The sequence below is a fragment of the Phyllobates terribilis genome, unplaced genomic scaffold (assembly GCF_046119375.1).
Source record: "Phyllobates terribilis strain yellow unplaced genomic scaffold, ASM4611937v1 Scaffold_11__3_contigs__length_659146591, whole genome shotgun sequence".
In the NCBI taxonomy this organism is placed as follows: domain Eukaryota; kingdom Metazoa; phylum Chordata; class Amphibia; order Anura; family Dendrobatidae; genus Phyllobates; species Phyllobates terribilis.
The window spans coordinates 358822792-358844900 of record NW_027362771.1 but is presented as its reverse complement, the minus strand read 5'-3'; the positions used below and the strand labels follow the sequence as shown (position 1 = coordinate 358844900).

At 53.9% G+C, this 22109-nt stretch overlaps 1 protein-coding gene across 1 annotated transcript; it reads right to left on the bottom strand.

The window, feature by feature from the left end:
- Window positions 1-1935: 1935 nt before the first annotated feature.
- Window positions 1936-20365, bottom strand: GTF2A2 (general transcription factor IIA subunit 2). The gene is made up of 4 exons (XM_073650808.1): window positions 20085-20365; window positions 11046-11150; window positions 5627-5753; window positions 1936-2222 (listed from the first exon to the last, which is right to left on the bottom strand). Exons 1-4 carry the CDS (start codon window positions 20154-20156, stop codon window positions 2197-2199), a joined length of 330 nt encoding a protein of 109 aa, XP_073506909.1. The 5' UTR covers window positions 20157-20365; the 3' UTR covers window positions 1936-2196.
- Window positions 20366-22109: the final 1744 nt, after the last annotated feature.

Sequence of the window (22109 nt, the reverse complement as noted above, 5' to 3'; positions counted from 1 at the left end):
AAGGTCGCACAATAAAGCGCTGCTGTCGGAGGCTCTTGCACCGGGTCGGGATCGTCAAGGGATCCATGGTGCCTGAAGGCCGCACATGCAGAAAGGACGCTGTGGGAACGGAGGACAGGTGAGAAGAATCCTTTTTTCTCGTATGTATATATGAAGAATGGCACAATTATTGGCCACACCTACAATATGGGGACCAGGATGGGGGGGGGGGGGGGCAGGCATGCATTACTACTACAAGAAAAGGACCAGGATGGGGGGGGGGGGGGGGGCAGGCATGCATTACTACTACAAGAAAAGGACCAGGATGAGGGGGGGGGGGGGGGGCATTACTACTACAAGAAGAGGACCAGGACCAGGATGAGGGGGGGGCATTACTACTACAAGAAAAGGACCAGGATGAGGGGGGGGGGCATTACTACTACAAGAAAAGGACCAGGATGAGGGGGGGGGGGCATTACTACTACAAGAAAAGGACCAGGATGAGGGGGGGGGGGGGGGCATTACTACTACAAGAAAAGGACCAGGATGAGGGGGGGGGGGCATTACTACTACAAGAAAAGGACCAGGATGAGGGGGGGGGGGCATTACTACTACAAGAAAAGGACCAGGATGAGGGGGGGGGGCATTACTACTACAAGAAAAGGACCAGGATGAGGGGGGGGGGGGGCATTACTACTACAAGAAAAGGACCAGGATGAGGGGGGGGGGGCATTACTACTACAAGAAAAGGACCAGGATGAGGGGGGGGGGGGGCATTACTACTACAAGAAAAGGACCAGGATGAGGGGGGGGGGGGCATTACTACTACAAGAAAAGGACCAGGATGAGGGGGGGGGCAGTACTACTACAAGAAAAGGACCAGGATGAGGTGGGGGGGGGGGTGCATTACTACTACAAGAAAAGGACCAGGATGAGGGGAGGGGCATTACTACTACAAGAAGAGGACCAGGATGGGGGGGGGGGGGGGCGGCATTACTACTACAAGAAGAGGACCAGGATGGGGGGGGGGGGGCGGCATTACTACTACAAGAAGAGGACCAGGATGGGGGGGGGGGGCGGCATTACTACTACAAGAAGAGGACCAGGATGGGGGGGGGGGCGGCATTACTACTACAAGAAGAGGACCAGGATGGGGGGGGGGGGGGGGGGGGGCGGCATTACTACTACAAGAAGAGGACCAGGATGAGGGGGGGGGGGGGGGGGCATTACTACTACAAGAAGAGGACCAGGATGAGGGGGGGGGGGCGCATTACTACTACAAGAAGAGGACCAGGATGAGGGGGTGGGGGGGGCGCTTTACCACTACAAGAAGAGGACCAGGATGAGGGGTTGGGGGGGCTTTACTACTACAAGAAGAGGACCAGGATGAGGGGTTGGGGGGGCTTTACTACTACAAGAAGAGGACCAGGATGAGGGGTTGGGGGGGCTTTACTACTACAAGAAGAGGACCAGGATTAGGGGTTGGGGGGGCTTTACTACTACAAGAAGAGGACAAGGATGAGGGGGTGGGGGCGCTTTACCACTACAAGAAGAGGACCAGGATGAGGGGGTGGGGGGCTTTACTACTACAAGAAGAGGACCAGGATGAGGGGTTGGGGGGGCTTTACTACTACAAGAAGAGGACCAGGATGAGGGGTTGGGGGGGCTTTACTACTACAAGAAGAGGACCAGGATGAGGGGTTGGGGGGGCTTTACTACTACAAGAAGAGGACCAGGATGAGGGGTTGGGGGGGCTTTACTACTACAAGAAGAGGACCAGGATGAGGTACATTACTGCAACTATAAAAAAAAAATAAACACGGCAAAAATGTTCAAAAGGAGTATAGATATACCCAGTCGAGTGTGAGACCCCTCTACACCTACCATTTCTGTACCTACTAACTGAAGCCAATTTTAGGTTTCCTCGAGCTATGTAAACACATTAATATAGTTGCCTTTTTCATACACATTTATTAAATAAAAGTTTATTAGACATATTTCCAAAAATGAGAACAAAAAGGCAACTTCACATTTGTATTAAAAAAAAGTTTGTATAGCAACTTCTGAGAACTAGAAGGTGAGACTACCAAAATCTCTGCGCTCCTGTATGAATGTGACAGCTCCTGGGCGTGATCATTGTCATAAATAAACAGTCTTGTCAATGGCTTCTTAGGAAGGCCACAAATCCAGGGAAACCGGAGAGTCGTCCTGTGCCGCTCACTCTGCTGTGTTCGAGCCGGTATCTACAGGGGAAAGAGCATTTCCATGGTTAGACTCGGGTTCTTCCATATAGGTCATGTAACAACGTAGCTACTCAGTTTTCACTTATAACCACATTATGAATCATGGCGTTCAGTACAAAGGCTTTTACTTACAATTCTTACTTTATTCACCAAACATTTTTTTTAGCTTTGAGCCATTAGGTCACAACCATCGTCAGTGAGGGCTTAGATAATTCTACCTTCTGTTTAATTAGTAGCTTAGGTTGATGCTCTATTCCTGCGCTATGCTTTACACTGCAGCTCAATCTGTCAAATAAACACTCCAGGAATTGTAATTATGTTTTGGCCCCAATAGTAAAAGAAATACTGAAAATAGTAGTGCCCTCAATTCATTTACCGATGCTGCATTCCTGATTTGTGAGCCTCCATTTTGTTCCTCGACAGTATGAAATAAACCTAAATCTGACCACCCAGATAAAACATTGTCCTTGTGAGTTATAGGAATGCAGAGAAATCGACTTTTAGCAGACAAAACTGATACAGTGTGAATGATCTGAGTAGTCGCAGTAAGGGTCAGGGGTAACAACCAGAAAGAAGTCTCTGAGAACAGGAATAGCGCACCCATAACAGGATTAAGGGCAATAACATTTACCAGACGTCTGGTAATTCTTTATCTTTGGGTCTTGACAGTAATAGGTTGCTTATTTAAAGCCAACACCCATCCACCCCAATGGCCCCCCTATCAGACCTAAAAACACTGCTCATTTGAATTAAATGATGGTCATGCATGTGAGCCACCGCTCAAGTCATTGGCCAGAAGACAGATGGAGGTCGTGAACGCAGAACTCGACTATCTCCAGCAATGCCAAAGACAATGCATGGAGCCCTGTGTTGGGGAATCAGTGATGGAACCCACCAGCAGGTTATCATCTATGCTGTAAAAAGGTGATAATTTGCTGACTTGGAACAAACTCTGCTACATATAGTGGCTTGCAAAAGTATTCACCCCCTTGGCATTTTTTGTTTTGCTACCTCACAACCAGGGCTGTGGAGTCGGTGTAAAATGGACTGACTTAGACTCCTAAAATATATAATAAATTGGGTACAGTTTGTAGGGAATATTTTTTCATAAGAATTTGGGAAAGTTATGAAATGTCCTATAAATGTCTGTCCTATTCCTGATCTAAGGGTCTAGACTTTTAGCTGAGATGAATCTGTGCTACAGTAAATGTATCACTTAAACATGAGCCATGCATAAGGGAGTCAGAGTCATGGAAATTGAGGAGTCGGAGGTTTGGCTTACTGACTCCACAGCCCTGCTCACAATCTGGAATTTCCAGGGTTTTTTTTGAGGGTTTGCATCAACTGTGAACATTTGGTTTTCTTGTTTTTTTTGTGAAGCAAACAAATAGGACAAAATAACTGAAAATTTCAGTGTGCATAACTATTCACCCCCCTAAAGTCAGTACTTTGTAGAGCCTCCTTTTGATGCAATTACAGCTGCAAGTAGCTTTGGATGAGTCGCTGAGCTTTCCACATCTTGCCACTGGGATTTTGCCCATTCCTCAAGGCAAAACTGCTACAGCATCTTCAAGTTAGATGGTGGCGTCTGGTGAACAGCAATCTTCAAGTCTGACCACAGATTTTCAATTGAATTAAGGTCTGGGTTTTGACTAGGCCACTCCAAAGCATTTACAAATTTCCCCTTAAACCACTGAAGTCTTGCTTTAGCAGTATGCTTTGGGTCATTGTCTTGGGGGAAGGTGAAGCTCCATCCCAGTCTCATATCACTGACAGACTGAAACCGGTTTTGCTCAAGAATATCCCTGTATTTCGCAACATTCATCTTCCCTTCAACTCAGACCATTTTCCCTGTCCCAGCTGCCAAAAAACATCCCCACAGCATGATGCTGCCACCACCATGTTTCACTGTGGGGATGATGAGCTGTGTTGCTTTGGCGCCAGACAAGGAGTTTACATTGGTGGCCAAAAAGTTAAATTTTGGTTTCATCTGACCACGGCACCATCCTCTATACATTTGCGGAGTCTCCCACGTATCTTTTGGCAAACTCAAAAGGAGCCTTACAATTTTTGTGTTTAAGTAAAATGCATTTTTCTGCCCACTCTTCCATAAAGGCCACTTCTTTGGAGTGTACGGCTTATTGTGGTCATATGCAGGGCTGTGGAGTCGGTAAGCCAAACCTCTGACTCCGACTCCTCAATTTCCATGACACCGACTCCCTCATACATGGCTCATGTTTAAGTGATAAATTTACTGTAGCACAGATTCAGCTAAAAGTCTAGACCCTTAGATCAGGAATAGGACAGACATTTATAGGACATTTCATAACTTTCCCAAATTCTTATGGAAAAATATTCCCCACAAACTGCATTGAATTACTGTACATACTCCGGTCTCTCCTTCAGGGTTACCTTTGGCCTCTGTGCTGCCTCTGATTAACACTCTCCTTGCCCGGGCTGGGAGTTTTGGTGGGCAGCTCTCTCTTTGCAGGTTTGTTGTGGTACCATGTTATTTCCATATGTTGATAATGGATTTGATGGTGCTCCAGGGGATCATCAGAGATTGGGATAATTTTTTTATTTTTTTAAATAACCCAACCCTGACTTGTACTTCTCCACAACTTTGTCCCTGACTTGTTTGGAGATCTCCTTGGTCTTCATGGTGTAGTTGGTTAGTGGTGCCTCTTGCTTAATGGTGTTGCAGCCTCTGTGGACTTTCAGAAAAGGTGTGTGTATACTGACAGACCATGTGACACCGTGAAAGGAAGTGTGCAATCTAAGCATGTGACTTATGAAGGCAATTGCTTGCACCAGCAATTTATAGGGGTTACATAGCAAAAGGGGTGAATATATATGCATATGCCATAGCATTTTTAGTTATTTGATCCCAGAAATTAAATCTGTGCCTCTATTTTTCTCACTTCACCATCTTAGACTATTTAGTGCTGATGCGTCACACGAATTAGACTACAAAAATATTTAAACACAGGTTGTAATGGAACAAAATAGGTAAAAAGCCAAGGAGGGGGTGGGGGGTGGTTGAATACTTTCGCAAGCCAGTACATAGCGGCTGGCCCATGACAAGTTCGGCATGAAGTATGGAGAGCCGATTATATGGCAATACACATGGAATTGTTAGAAATTACAAGCAACTTACAAGGATTAGCAAAACATGGCTACGTTCTTTCAAAAACAGCACCACCCCTGTTCATGGGTTGTGTCTGATATTGTGACTTAGCCCCATTGCGGTGAATGAAGCAGAGCTGCTACACCATGCACAACAAATGGTCAGGGGTGGTGGTTTCTGAAAGAAAGCAGGAGTGTTCTTCTAATCCTGGACAACTCCTTTAACCGCTAAGAAAAAATAAAGATCATAAAACAGAAGATTAACAGCAGGATCTTACTTTTTCCGTCACAGGCTACAATTTTTACTTTGTCCACCTTCACAAGATCCGTCACTTCTCTGAACTCCACATCATTTAGAACGAACGTCCACACGTTATCACAGAATCTGTACGTATTTAACGATCCCTGAATGGAAAAACAAGTATGGCAGATTAGATAGCGTTAATATAGTTTGCGTAAAGAAGGTAAAATGCTCGGGTGCACATACTGGATAGTGTCAGATCCCCATCTCCATGAGCCAGAACTGGGAAGTCCCAGCCGCGCGGCGTGCGCAGGGCCAGCAATGCGCCCAGCCGCGCGCAGGGCCAGCAATGCGCCCAGCCGCGCGGCGTGCGCAGGGCCAGCAATGCGCCCAGCCGCGCGGCGTGCGCAGGGCCAGCAATGCGCCCAGCCGCGCGGCGTGCGCAGGGCCAGCAATGCGCCCAGCCGCGCGGCGTGCGCAGGGCCAGCAATGCGCCCAGCCGCGCGGCGTGCGCAGGGCCAGCAATGCGCCCAGCCGCGCGGCGTGCGCAGGGCCAGCAATACGCCCAGCCGCGCGGCGTGCGCAGGGCCAGCAATACGCCCAGCCGCGCGGCGTACGCAGGGCCAGCAATACGCCCAGCCGCGCGGCGTACGCAGGGCCAGCAATACGCCCAGCCGCGCGGCGTGCGCAGGGCCAGCAATACGCCCAGCCGCGCGTCGTACGCAGGGCCAGCAATACGCCCAGCCGCGCGGCGTGCGCAGGTCCAGCAATACGCCCAGCCGCGCGGCGTGCGCAGGGCCAGCAATACGCCCAGCCGTGCGTCATACGCAGGGCCAGCAATACGCCCAGCTATCATGTAAGGCTACATTTCAGTTGCAATGGGACAAAGTGTAGCTCGACATGGCTTCCCCCAGTGATGACAGCTGGTAGGAAGGATGAACAGGCAGTACAGATGTCTGGCTCTTAGCTTGGCATAAACGCGGATTCTCTGAGCCAAGGTGGAGAGCCATGTTCACACACCAGGCCTTTCATGCATTACACAGACAGTCATAGATTTATACGGTCGTTATGTAATGCTACCATTAATATTGATCACATAAAAGAAATGCAATATGAACATGTAGTCAAGCCGCAGTGGTGTAAAAGGTACAAGCTCATTGCTCTGAAAACCATTAAATGGCTTATCCGGGACTATTTCATTTTTTTCCCGTTGGGCTAACCAGGGCTGTGGAGTCGGTATAACATGGACCAACTCTGACAATATATAATAAATTGGGTACAGTAGTTCAATGCAGTTTGTGGGGAATATTTTTTCATAAGAATTTGGGAAAGTTATGAAATGTCCTATAAATGTCTGTCCTATTCCTGATCTAAGGGTCTAGACTTTTAGCTGAGATGAATCTGTGCAACAGTAAACTTATCACTTAAACATGAGCCATGTATGAGGGAGTCGCAGTTGTGGAGTTGGTGTCATGGAAATTGAGGAGTCGGAGTCAGAGGTTTGGCTTACCAACTCCACAGCCCTGAGGCTAGTAACTGACAGGCAGGTAGTTACTAATTACCCGGCTCAGAGCAGTCACAGGCTGCTCCGGCCGGCTATTCTGCTGCAACACGTCAATAATGCCAATTGACAGCGGGATCCCACAGATTGACAGATGGCTCCCCACTGCCTATCAGCACGACGGCAGCAGTGACACCCCGTCAAGTGCAGACTGGAAAAGAAGAAGCAGCTGCTCTGTCAACGTGACACCACTGAGAGCCGCAGGAGCAGTCTGCGACCACTCTGAGCTGGCAGAGATTGACCCTGGAGACAACAGGCTCACAAGAAAAGAAAATTAAATAGTCCCAGATAACCCCCTTTAAAAAAGTATTCAAATTAAAAACAGTGGATACTCAGTTGCTGATCAGCTGCAGCGGTCACGTGACCCTACGGGAATAGCAGCGCCAACCTTGCTGCAACAGTGCCGCTGCTGGATGAGAGTATCCACTGTTTTCATTGTAAATGGGGCCCTGAAGTGATTAAGCTAGGGCTGTCCAATATTGGACAACCCCTTAACCAGTTTATGACTGGGCCATTTGCCCCCAACCTTCCCAATCGGTCATATTTTCAGGTTTTATTGTACATGCATTTTTAACGGCTGTAGATTTTTTTCTTATTTAGATATTCAAATAATTTTTGCCCATTTATTTTGCCATACATGGAGTTTAATATTTATGTCATTTTTATATTCCTTTTTTTCTCTGATAGAGGGAAAATGTAAAGAAAAATTAGGAAGTACGTGTCTATTTTTCATTTTATTTTTATGTTTTGACTACAAGAGACCACCAATAACCTTTCAAAATAGCGTTCCCCTTTCTGTATAAATTATTTTCATATATTGAACATATTTTTTGATGGGGGCGGGACTAGAGACAGCGATTCAGACTACTGGTGTCTTTTATTAGTTTTTTTTATTTAGGTTTCTTTTTCCTTTATCTTACACACTGTGCCCCCCCAAACAGATTTTAAAAGACCTTTGAGGGCATGTTAACAAATTAATATATTCTTTTCATTGACAATTTTTCCTGTAACAGGGACTGTACATTAGCCCCAGTTACAGGGAAATTTCAATTTCCCGCCTGCATCCCTTAGGACTAAGCAGCAACTGTTCGCCCCCTACACCCTGACACAACAGTGCTGCAGGGTTCAGCGGAGGAAGCAATGTCAGTGCTTCCTAATCTATAGACGCAAGTGTTCCCTTGTTCATCACCGTGTATACAGATTGTTTATTACCATGTTTACCTTCTCTGTGGGAAATCTGGCTGTGTCTGACAGTCAGCTCCCCACCCCCACCAGCTGTACAATCTGCTTATAGTGAATTGATGTGTGATAAAGTGTAGACTGTCCAGATATATAAAGTCCATGGAAGGACTAGAAGTAAATGAGGGATTTTTCCACTAGCTTTGGGCTTTCTAGATTATGCTGTGACCTCTTCCTCAGATCCAATGAAGCTCGCTACATAGCACCGAGCATATGTAGAGTAAGTCTATTGTGTTGATCTGTAAATGCTCATTGTAACCATGGGTATTTCTGCCAGCCTTTATACACAACATCAGCTATGGCAATCTATACAATGAGGTGGACAGTAGGAAATACAAGCAGCAGTTTTACGTGAGCCAAGGCACAATAAATAGATGCACTTGGGTGCAGTAAAGATATGTAAAAGTGTCTTCTATAGCAAAGCCTGATCAAGACTTCAGTGCTCCATTATGTAAAGAAGATGGTTAATAAGGCCTTATTCTACAAGAGCCGTGAAAACAACATTATATTATGCACCATAGTGCAGGACAGGGATTCACAGAACACAAATCTGAGTTTGAGTGTTGTGCTCCCCTTTAGACACTATACTAGACATAACACATCAGTTATTCTAGAGCAGAGATCCCCAACATGCAGGCCCATGATGTGTGGCTCGTAGCTGTCTGCCAGCTTGGTGAGCTATCTTGCCAGCTGTGAAGAGCAGGTCTCCAGATGGTGACTTTTGTGAGTACTGGTAGCCCCTCACAGAAAGGCAACCTGGATGTGCATATATTGATCCTGGGTTGAAGAGATACATTAAAGAGAACGTGGGGTTGGTTCCCTACAAGCTCTCTCCTTTGGCAAGTACTATACCCTAATCCGTGTATCTCCATATACACTTTATATACACTTGTATTTTTATATACACCACTACTTTTTCCTTGGAAGCATTAAGACTTACTACTTTGTCTATGCCTATCCTATTACTTGCTTACCTTACCTACTGTTCATGTGTTTATATTTAGGTACGAGTATCCTCTATAGGCACTAGCACCTTACATAACTAATGATCTCTTACTAGTGTTATTTTTTAGTACATGTACCTTCATTGTTTATGATCATTACTTGTAAGGGGATATATTCTTACCCAAACATTGGATTTAATGTTATTATTGCATGGTTGAGTGAGCTATTTTGTAGGGAACTCAAGGGTTCCTGCTTTTTTAGTATTTTTATTTTTGTTAGTCCTTTTATGTGTACATCTAAATAAAATTATACTTTTAAGTCATGAGTTTTATGCTTTCCTGCTGAAGCTGCACTAATTTTGTGGCAGTTTTTTGTGTCTCTAGTGTATTAAAGAGAACGTGTTAGCAGAAAAAAAGCGCTATTAACCTGGGGTTAATCTGCAGGTTAATAGTGATACTAACCTGTCCGGCGCCTGCACTTACCCGAACGCTGCTGGGAGAAAATTAACTTTATTCTCCACAGAGCTCTGGTTTCAGTCACCGGTTCAGTCACCACTGAGAATTCAGGGGGACTGCTGTAACCATTACCCCAGCCCTAACTGACAGCCAGCCCCAAAACAGAACCAATGTCAGTCAGTGCCAGTGACTGAAACAAGAACGCTGCAGAGGAGAGTAAAGTTAATTTTCTCCCTGCAGCGTTCGGGTAAGTGCAGGTGCCGGGTAGGTTAGTAACGATATTAACCTGCAGATTAACCTCACATCTACAGGTTATTTCTGATAACAAGTTTCCTTTAAGTAAATGCTAAACTGTAGATAGGATGATGCTGCCTAATAGACGGGGTGCTTGAAGCTGGATGTGATAGCGTGGAGGGAGTGCTTGATGCAAGAATACCCAATGGGTGTATGTTGGGATCCCCTGGATGCAAACATACTTCCTAAATGTTATTTCTGTGGGCAAGTTTTGGCTGTCATACCGATAATGGGGGATCTTGGTATCACTACTGTGGGAGAGGCGGAAGCTGGATGTCACTACCCAGCGGGAGGGCTCTGGATGAGGCTCGTAACCCTATCTCAGACCGGAATGTGGCCATCAATGTAAGAAAGGTTGGCGACCACTGTCCCAGAGTTTTTTCTGGATTTATAGAATTATTAATGGCCAACATTGATGATCGCAGGATAGGTTATCAATACAAGATTGGTGGGGGTTCAATATAGGCAGCCTCATTGCTTAGCTGATTAGCTTCAGCAGTGGACAGATGTAAGCAATGTGGACCACTGCAGCTTCATGGCCCCTGCCGAGTGCTGCACCTCACCTCCTGTTCAAGTAGAACTATATCCACTCCTTAGTTGAGAGCAGGACTAGGTATGAACACTTACAAGCCTCTGAACTTGCCCAATTTTTCATTCACTGACAGCAAAGGAATACCTTGAAAATGGTGATAAAAGTAAAAGCGCCTAATAGAAAGTTGCAGATTTTTTTCATTATACAGCCCCCTACATTATGCCTCATGGCCCCCATTATGTGGATTTGAGTACTAGACGGGCAGATTTATTTCAGCTGAGTAACCACTTAGATTTAGTACTGACCAGTCCACGCTCAGTGGAGCTGGATTATTGCAAATTACCGTTGGATTAACTAATATAAATTCCCTTTAAACAGAAAAAGGCCAGATCCCTCCAGCAGTGGATGTGTAAGCCTCTGAGCTGCTTACCCGGAAGTTGACTCTGTTTCTGACCCGGTGAGCCAGCGCTGAGTTGATTGCCTTGTCAAACTGTAGCAGCACTTGGAGAGCGAGTTGTGGGTTGATTTGCTGAGACTGGAACATAAAAGATAAATCAAATATATATTACTGATTATACACAATTAGCTCATCACCTCCTGCATGACTTTGCCCAACTGGGCCTGCAGTATTCCTGATGCAGGCACACTAGGAGCCAATATAATACAGGTATGTTTCACAGGGTGGGTGCAATTGGGGGAGCCCCAAACTAAAAGCCTGAAGAGACTGCCTCACAGACCGTTGTGATACTCATCAACGTGGACACAAATGCTGTAAAAATACCGAGGGTGCGAGGGGAACATAACCTTATGTTACCTATGCTCCATATTGAAGTGTAACTTGTAGATATATTATATGATGCAATAAGGATCAGAAAGTTAGAGGGAAATTTCCATTATTCCTAAACAGGGTACAGACATTACTGTATTAAAATGGTTTCCTGAGGAAACAGCAGTGAATAGGGTGCATAGCGGCCCTCAGTACAGCCAAAAGTTACTACTATTCCAAAGTTCACATAACTTTTCAGAATAAGCAGTCATGTGTGTACATGAGGAATACCACTACCTCTGGACATTATAGGACTTGCATACTTTACATATGTCCAGTTTTCCCATCTACAGGCTCCTTTGTTACTTTTCAGTTCTCTCTGAGGTAGTGGGTGAAAAATAGCTGCTATGCTCACACCCATGCACTAAACACAGATTCCTGCTTTTCCAGCACACAGAGAGAATCATGAAGGAAATTCTACATTACTACAGAGCTGTGTAGCTGTGAATCCAGCTCTGTGATAAGCTAGATAGAATCTGCACGCTCTCTCTGCTTAATAGAGTATAATATGAGGTGGAATCTGACATCCCTAGGGGCTGGGAGTCCGTTTTGCTTTGTCCAAGAACGATTTGAGCTATTTTTCATAGGAGACTGGTGAGTTCAAGGAAAGAGGAGGGGTGGAAAGAAGTCGATAGCTCTGATTATTCCAGAGTTTCTTATATTTGCTTGTGTTATTGATTTATGCAAAGTTTGTAGAAAGTACAGCTCCCATTTAGTCAGACCAATAATTCACAAACAAGGGATTAAAAGAGAGAGCACAGCCCGATCATCGCCAAGTGCTGCGGGATATGTTGGCACTATATAAATTTATAATTATACCAACAATCAGCCCACAAGGGAGCAAAATGCCTGCTCACTGTGTGATGATGATGCTGTACACGGACCGAACGATTGGATTAACGATCATTCTTCTCCAGTCTGCTTCTGTTGAGAGTGTGTGTGTGTGTGTGGGGGGGGGGGGTGGTGACACCTGCACCCATACACTGGCAGGAGAGTGGGGGAAGGGGTGGAGAGGATGACACCTGCACCCATACACTGGTAGGAGAGTGGGGGAAGGGGTGGAGAGGATGACACCTGCACCCATACACTGGTAGGAGAGTGGGGGAAGGGGTGGAGAGGATGACACCTGCACCCATACACTGGTAGGAGAGTGGGGAAGGGGTGACACCTGCACCCATATACTGGCAGGAGACCGGGGGAGGAAACACCTGCACCCATACACTGGCAGGAGAGCGGGGGAGGGTGACACCTGCATCCATACACTGGCAGGAGAGCGGGGGAGGGGTGTGTAAGGGGGGGGGGGGGGGTGACACCTGCCCCTATACACAGGCAGGAGAGCGGGGTGGGTGACACCTGCACCCATACACTGGCAGGAGAGCGGGGGAGGGGGGGGGTGACACCTGCTCCCATACACTGGCAGGAGAGCGGGGGAGGGGGGACACCTGCACCCATAGACTGGCAGGAGAGTGGGGGAGAGGGGGGAGTGACACCTGCACCCATACACTGGCAGGAGAGCGGGGGAGTGACACCTGCACCCATACACTGGCAGGAGAGGGGGGTGACATCTGCACCCATACACTGGCAGGAGAGGGGGGTGACATCTGCACCCATACACTGGCAGGAGAGGGGGGTGACATCTGCACCCATACACTGGCAGGAGAGGGGGGAGGGAGGGGGGGGGTGACACCTGCACGCATACACTGGCAGGAGAGGGGGGAGAGAGGGGGGAGGGAGGGGGGAGGGTGACACCTGCACGCATACACTGGCAGGAGAGTGGGGAGGGAGGGGGGGGGTGACACCTGCACCCATACACTGGCAGGAGAGCGGGGGAGAGGGGGGGGTGACACCTGCACCCATACACTGGCAGGAGAGCGGGGGAGAGAGGGGGTGACACCTGCACCCATACACTGGCAGGAGAGCGGGGGAGAGGGGGGGTGACACCTGCACCCATACACTGGCAGGAGAGCGGGGGAGAGGGGGGGGGGGGGTGACACCTGCACCCACACACTGGCAGGAGAGCGGGGGAGGGGGGACACCTGCACCCACACACTGGCAGGAGAGCGGGGGACACCTGCACCCACACACTGGCAGGAGAGCGGGGGACACCTGCACCCACACACTGGCAGGAGAGCGGGGGACACCTGCACCCACACACTGGCAGGAGAGCGGGGGAGGGGGGACACCTGCACCCACACACTGGCAGGAGAGCGGGGGAGAGGGGGGGGTGACACCTGCACCCACACACTGGCAGGAGAGCGGGGGAGAGGGGGGGGTGACACCTGCACCCACACACTGGCAGGAGAGCGGGGGAGGGGGGACACCTGCACCCACACACTGGCAGGAGAGCGGGGGACACCTGCACCCACACACTGGCAGGAGAGCGGGGGACACCTGCACCCACACACTGGCAGGAGAGCGGGGGACACCTGCACCCACACACTGGCAGGAGAGCGGGGGACACCTGCACCCACACACTGGCAGGAGAGCGGGGGACACCTGCACCCACACACTGGCAGGAGAGCGGGGGACACCTGCACCCACACACTGGCAGGAGAGCGGGGGACACCTGCACCCACACACTGGCAGGAGAGCGGGGGACACCTGCACCCACACACTGGCAGGAGAGCGGGGGACACCTGCACCCACACACTGGCAGGAGAGCGGGGGACACCTGCACCCACACACTGGCAGGAGAGCGGGGGACACCTGCACCCACACACTGGCAGGAGAGCGGGGGACACCTGCACCCACACACTGGCAGGAGAGCGGGGGACACCTGCACCCACACACTGGCAGGAGAGCGGGGGACACCTGCACCCACACACTGGCAGGAGAGCGGGGGACACCTGCACCCACACACTGGCAGGAGAGCGGGGACACCTGCACCCATACACTGGCAGGAGAGCGGGGGAGGGGGGACACCTGCACCCACACACTGGCAGGACAGCGGGGGAGGGGGGGGGGGGGGGGGGGAACACCTGCACCCACACACTGGCAGGAGAGCGGGGGAGGGGGGACACCTGCACCCACACACTGGCAGGAGAGCGGGGGACACCTGCACCCACACACTGGCAGGAGAGCGGGGGACACCTGCACCCACACACTGGCAGGAGAGCGGGGGACACCTGCACCCACACACTGGCAGGAGAGCGGGGGAGGGGGGACACCTGCACCCACACACTGGCAGAAGAGCGGGGGAGGGGGGGGGGGGGGGGGGGGGGACACCTGCACCCATACACTGGCAGGAGAGCGGGGGAGAGGGGGGGGGTGACACCTGCACCCACACACTGGCAGGAGAGCGGGGGAGGGGGGACACCTGCACCCACACACTGGCAGGAGAGCGGGGGAGGGGGGACACCTGCACCCACACACTGGCAGGAGAGCGGGGGACACCTGCACCCACACACTGGCAGGAGAGCGGGGGACACCTGCACCCACACACTGGCAGGAGAGCGGGGGACACCTGCACCCACACACTGGCAGGAGAGCGGGGGACACCTGCACCCACACACTGGCAGGAGAGCGGGGGACACCTGCACCCACACACTGGCAGGAGAGCGGGGGACACCTGCACCCACACACTGGCAGGAGAGCGGGGGACACCTGCACCCACACACTGGCAGGAGAGCGGGGGACACCTGCACCCACACACTGGCAGGAGAGCGGGGGAGGGGGGACACCTGCACCCACACACTGGCAGAAGAGCGGGGGGGGGGGACACCTGCACCCACACGCTGGCAGAAGAGCGGGGGGGGGACACCTGCACCCACACACTGGCAGGAGAGCGGGGGAGGGGGGGGGGGGGACACCTGCACCCACACACTGGCAGGAGAGCGGGGGAGGGGGGGGGGGGGACGACACCTGCACCCACACACTGGCAGGAGAGCGGGGGGACACCTGCACCCACACACTGGCAGGAGAGCGGGGGGGGGGGGGGGGACGACACCTGCACCCACACACTGGCAGGAGAGCGGGGGAGGGGGGGGGACACCTGCACCCACACACTGGCAGGAGAGCGGGGGAGGGGGGGGGGGGGGGACACCTGCACCCACACACTGGCAGGAGAGCGGGGGGGGACACCTGCACCCACACACTGGCAGGAGAGCGGGGGGGGGGGGGGACACCTGCACCCACACACTGGCAGGAGAGCGGGGGAGGGGGGGGGGGGGACACCTGCACCCACACACTGGCAGGAGAGCGGGGGAGGGGGGGGGGGGGACACCTGCACCCACACACTGGCAGGAGAGCGGGGGAGGGGGGGGGGACACCTGCACCCACACACTGGCAGGAGAGCGGGGGACACCTGCACCCACACACTGGCAGGAGAGCGGGGGACACCTGCACCCACACACTGGCAGGAGAGCGGGGGACACCTGCACCCACACACTGGCAGGAGAGCGGGGGACACCTGCACCCACACACTGGCAGGAGAGCGGGGGACACCTGCACCCACACACTGGCAGGAGAGCGGGGGACACCTGCACCCACACACTGGCAGGAGAGCGGGGGACACCTGCACCCACACACTGGCAGGAGAGCGGGGGACACCTGCACCCACACACTGGCAGGAGAGCGGGGGACACCTGCACCCACACACTGGCAGGAGAGCGGGGGACACCTGCACCCACACACTGGCAGGAGAGCGGGGGACACCTGCACCCACACACTGGCAGGAGAGCGGGGGACACCTGCACCCACACACTGGCAGGAGAGCGGGGGACACCTGCACCCACACACTGGCAGGAGAGCGGGGGACACCTGCACCCACACACTGGCAGGAGAGCGGGGGACACCTGCACCCACACACTGGCAGGAGAGCGGGGACACCTGCACCCACACACTGGCAGGAGAGCAGGGGAGGGGGGACACCTGCACCCACACACTGGCAGGAGAGCGGGGGAGGGGGGGACACCTGCACCCACACACTGGCAGAAGAGCGGGGGGGACACCTGCACCCACACACTGGCAGGAGAGCGGGGGACACCTGCACCCACACACTGGCAGGAGAGCGGGGGACACCTGCACCCACACACTGGCAGGAGAGCGGGGGACACCTGCACCCACACACTGGCAGGAGAGCGGGGGACACCTGCACCCACACACTGGCAGGAGAGCGGGGGAGGGGGGACACCTGCACCCACACACTGGCAGGAGAGCGGGGGAGGGGGGACACCTGCACCCACACACTGGCAGGAGAGCGGGGGAGGGGGGACACCTGCACCCACACACTGGCAGGAGAGCGGGGGAGGGGGGACACCTGCACCCACACACTGGCAGGAGAGCGGGGGAGGGGGGACACCTGCACCCACACACTGGCAGGAGAGCGGGGGAGGGGGGACACCTGCACCCACACACTGGCAGGAGAGCGGGGGAGGGGGGACACCTGCACCCACACACTGGCAGGAGAGCGGGGGAGGGGGGACACCTGCACCCACACACTGGCAGGAGAGCGGGGGAGGGGGGACACCTGCACCCACACACTGGCAGGAGAGCGGGGGAGGGGGGACACCTGCACCCACACACTGGCAGGAGAGCGGGGGAGGGGGGACACCTGCACCCACACACTGGCAGGAGAGCGGGGGAGGGGGGACACCTGCACCCACACACTGGCAGGAGAGCGGGGGAGGGGGGACACCTGCACCCACACACTGGCAGGAGAGCGGGGGAGGGGGGACACCTGCACCCACACACTGGCAGGAGAGCGGGGGAGGGGGGACACCTGCACCCACACACTGGCAGGAGAGCGGGGGAGGGGGGACACCTGCACCCACACACTGGCAGGAGAGCGGGGGAGGGGGGACACCTGCACCCACACACTGGCAGGAGAGCGGGGGAGGGGGGACACCTGCACCCACACACTGGCAGGAGAGCGGGGGAGGGGGGACACCTGCACCCACACACTGGCAGGAGAGCGGGGGAGGGGGGACACCTGCACCCACACACTGGCAGGAGAGCGGGGGAGGGGGGACACCTGCACCCACACACTGGCAGGAGAGCGGGGGAGGGGGGACACCTGCACCCACACACTGGCAGGAGAGCGGGGGAGGGGGGACACCTGCACCCACACACTGGCAGGAGAGCGGGGGAGGGGGGACACCTGCACCCACACACTGGCAGGAGAGCGGGGGAGGGGGGACACCTGCACCCACACACTGGCAGGAGAGCGGGGGAGGGGGGACACCTGCACCCACACACTGGCAGGAGAGCGGGGGAGGGGGGACACCTGCACCCACACACTGGCAGGAGAGCGGGGGAGGGGGGACACCTGCACCCACACACTGGCAGGAGAGCGGGGGAGGGGGGACACCTGCACCCACACACTGGCAGGAGAGCGGGGGAGGGGGGACACCTGCACCCACACACTGGCAGGAGAGCGGGGGAGGGGGGACACCTGCACCCACACACTGGCAGGAGAGCGGGGGAGGGGGGACACCTGCACCCACACACTGGCAGGAGAGCGGGGGAGGGGGGACACCTGCACCCACACACTGGCAGGAGAGCGGGGGAGGGGGGACACCTGCACCCACACACTGGCAGGAGAGCGGGGGAGGGGGGACACCTGCACCCACACACTGGCAGGAGAGCGGGGGAGGGGGGACACCTGCACCCACACACTGGCAGGAGAGCGGGGGAGGGGGGGGGGGACACACCTGCACCCACACACTGGCAGGAGAGCGGGGGAGGGGGGGGGGGGGACACCTGCACCCACACACTGGCAGGAGAGGGGGGAGGGGGGACACCTGCACCCACACACTGGCAGGAGAGGGGGGAGGGGGGACACCTGCACCCACACACTGGCAGGAGAGCGGGGGAGGGGGGACACCTGCACCCATACACTGGCAGGAGAGCGGGGACACCTGCACCCATACACTGGCAGGAGAGCGGGGGAGGGGGGACACCTGCACCCATACACTGGCAGGAGAGCGGGGACACCTGCACCCATACACTGGCAGGAGAGCGGGGGAGGGGGGGGGACACCTGCACCCACACACTGGCAGGAGAGGGGGGAGGGGGGACACCTGCACCCATACACTGGCAGGAGAGCGGGGGAGGGGGGACACCTGCACCCATACACTGGCAGGAGAGCGGGGACACCTGCACCCATACACTGGCAGGAGAGCGGGGGAGGGGGGACACCTGCACCCATACACTGGCAGGAGAGCGGGGGAGGGGGGACACCTGCACCCATACACTGGCAGGAGAGCGGGGGAGGGGGGACACCTGCACCCATACACTGGCAGGAGAGCGGGGGAGGGGGGGACACCTGCACCCATACACTGGCAGGAGAGCGGGGAAGGGGGGACACCTGCACCCATACACTGGCAGGAGAGCGGGGAAGGGGGGACACCTGCACCCATACACTGGCAGGAGAGCGGGGAAGGGGGGACACCTGCAACCATACACTGGCAGGAGAGCGGGGGAGGGGGGACACCTGCACCCATACACTGGCAGGAGAGCGGGGGAGAGGGGGTGACACCTGCACCCATACACTGGCAGGAGAGCGGGGGAGAGGGGGTGACACCTGCACCCATACACTGGCAGGAGAGCGGGGGAGAGGGGGTGACACCTGCACCCATACACTGGCAGGAGAGCGGGGGAGAGGGGGTGACACCTGCACCCATACACTGGCAGGAGAGCGGGGGAGAGGGGGTGACACCTGCACCCATACACTGGCAGGCAGGAGAGCGGGGGAGAGGGGGTGACACCTGCACCCATACAGTGGCACAGGAGAGCGGGGGAGGGGGGTGACACCTGCACCCATATACTGGCAGGAGAGGGGGGTGACACCTGCACCCATACACTGGCACAGCAGAGCGGGGGAGGGGGGGGTGACACCTGCTCCCATAAACTGGCACAGGAGAGCGGGGGAGGGGGGGGGTGACACCTGCACCCATACACTGGCACAGGAGAGCGGGGGAGGGGGGGGTGACACCTGCACCCATACACTGGCACAGGAGAGCGGGGGAGGGTGGTGACACCTGCACCCATACACTGGCACAGGAGAGCGGGGGAGGGTGGTGACACCTGCACCCATACACTGGCACAGGAGAGCGGGGGAGGGTGGTGACACCTGCACCCATACACTGGCACAGGAGAGCGGGGTGACACCTGCACCCATACACTGGCACAGGAGAGCGGGGGAGGGGGGTGACACCTGCACCCATACACTGGCACAGGAGAGCGGGGGAGGGGGGTGACACCTGCACCCATACACTGGCACAGGAGAGCGGGGTGACACCTGCACCCATACACTGGCACAGGAGAGCGGGGGAGGGGGGTGACACCTGCACCCATACACTGGCACAGGAGAGCGGGGGAGGGGGGTGACACCTGCACCCATACACTGGCACAGGAGAGCGGGGGAGGGGGGTGACACCTGCACCCATACACTGGCACAGGAGAGCGGGGGAGGGGGGTGACACCTGCACCCATACACTGGCACAGGAGAGCGGGGGAGGGGGGTGACACCTGCACCCATACACTGGCACAGGAGAGCGGGGGAGGGGGGTGACACCTGCACCCATACACTGGCACAGGAGAGCGGGGGAGGGGGGTGACACCTGCACCCATACACTGGCACAGTAGACCTGCACCTATAATAGTGGCTCCCCGCACACCACTGCTCCGCTCTGATGGACCCACCTGGATTAGCTCGTCCAGGCTCTCCTGCAGACTGTTGCCCAGAGTGGTATTCCTATACAGCTGGTAAGCCATGACTTAAGGTGGTCAAACCCCCGTTGACCAGCCCCTACTTAGCTGCCAGCGGTCCTGGTGCTGCTCGCGCTCCCCTACGAACAAACGATTCTGGCAAAAGGTAACGGCTAAAAATCCCGGCACTTCCTGCAAAACACAACACCGGAAGCTCTTGGACACTCAGCGAACAGTAGTGCGCATGCGTCCGGCACTTTCGCGTTCTTCTCATTTCCGGCGCATGCGTAATTGGCTATCCCTGAGGGTCATTTCCTGACGTCCTCACCCAGAAGCGAATCAGCGGCCTCTGCTGGTCACGTGTGTAGCGTAACCGGAAGTAAACTAGTGTAAAGACGTCCGGAAGGTAGACAGGCATTGTGGGGAACTGTGCTGTCTGGAGTGTTCCCCCCATTTGTACTTGTTGTGCTGGTGGTCGGCGCTTCGCTGTTGTTCTGCAGCAGTGTCTCCTCATTTCCTTTCATAATACTTGAATTTAGCGCACACTGCTATTTTCTGTGGCGGACGCCTCATATTTTGTAGAATGTCCAAGCCCTTAAAGGGGTTGTCCACCTCAGCGTGTAATATATATATAATAGCTTTTCTTAGCTGCATGTATTTTGTACTGAAGATAATGTTTACAGTTGGGTTTCATTAGAAACGTTGCGCTGTTTTTCATCTACAGGCTCCTGGTTTCCTGCATATTCAACATTGATAAGGTCTGTGGTCAAAGATCTGCTGAGAGGGGGCAGAATAGATTTACAAACTATTAGGGAGTCAGGATGGGCTCACCGAGGGATTCTCAGATACCTCATTCTGCAGCCTGCAAGAAACAGTGGACCACATTGTAGAAGGTGAAAAGTGCAAAAGCTTTAATAAAACTTCATTGTAAAAATTATTTTTAGCTGACAATACCTGTATCTATGTAAGAGAAATTGCCCCCAAAACGTCTGATGATGCTATAAGCAGTAATAATACGTTACCGGCTACACCACCTGGTCACTGGGCGCCAGCAGAGATGCCATCACAGGAGTGGTGAGGTGTGGGCATAGGATGGGGTGGGCGCAGGGGGGGTGTGGGCAGAGGTGCAGGGGGGGTGTGGGCACAGGAGCAGGGCAGTGTGGGCACAGTGGTGATATGGGCACAGGTGCAGGGGGGGGTGGGCACAGGGAGGTGTGTTGTCGAAGAGGTGTGGGCATAGGGCGGGGTGGGCACAGGATCTGGGACAGGTGTGGGCATAGGGCAGGGTGGGCACAGGATCTGGGACAGGTGTGGGCACAGGAGCAGGAAGATGCGGCAAGGGATGAGCACCACATTGTAGTTCCTGTTAGAGAGTCAGACATTCTCTTTACTCCACAATGACTATTTTTCGCATTTTGCCCCTTTCAGTTATAACTTCTTTTTTTAAGACTCTTTTTTTTCGTTACAGCAGTATAAGGGCTTATTTTTCTGGGCGAAATGTAGTTTTTATTGCAGGGCTGTGGAGTCGGAGCCCATTTTGGTGGAATCGGAATCAGTATAAAATGGACCAACTCCTAAAATATATAATAAATTGGGTACAGTAGTTCAATGCAGTTTGTGGGGAATATTTTTTTCATAAGAACTTGGGAAAGTTATGAAATGTCCTATAAATGTCTGTCCTATTCCTGATTTAAGGGTCTAGACTTTTAGCTGAGATGAATCTGTGCTACAGTAAATGTATCACTTAAACATGAGCCATGTATGAGGGAGTCGCAGTTGGAGTCTGTGTCATGGAAATTGAGGAGTCAGAGGTTTGGCTTATTGACTCCACAGCCCTGTTTGAATGACACCACTCATTTTACCATACAATGTACTGAAAATCAGGTGAAAAAAATGCAATTCCTCCATTGTTTTTTGGGGTTTTGGTTTTCACAGTGTTCATAGTGCAGGTAAAATGACCTGGAAACATGATTCTTTAGGTTAGTGCGATTATGGCAATACCAGACTTGTCAATTTTTT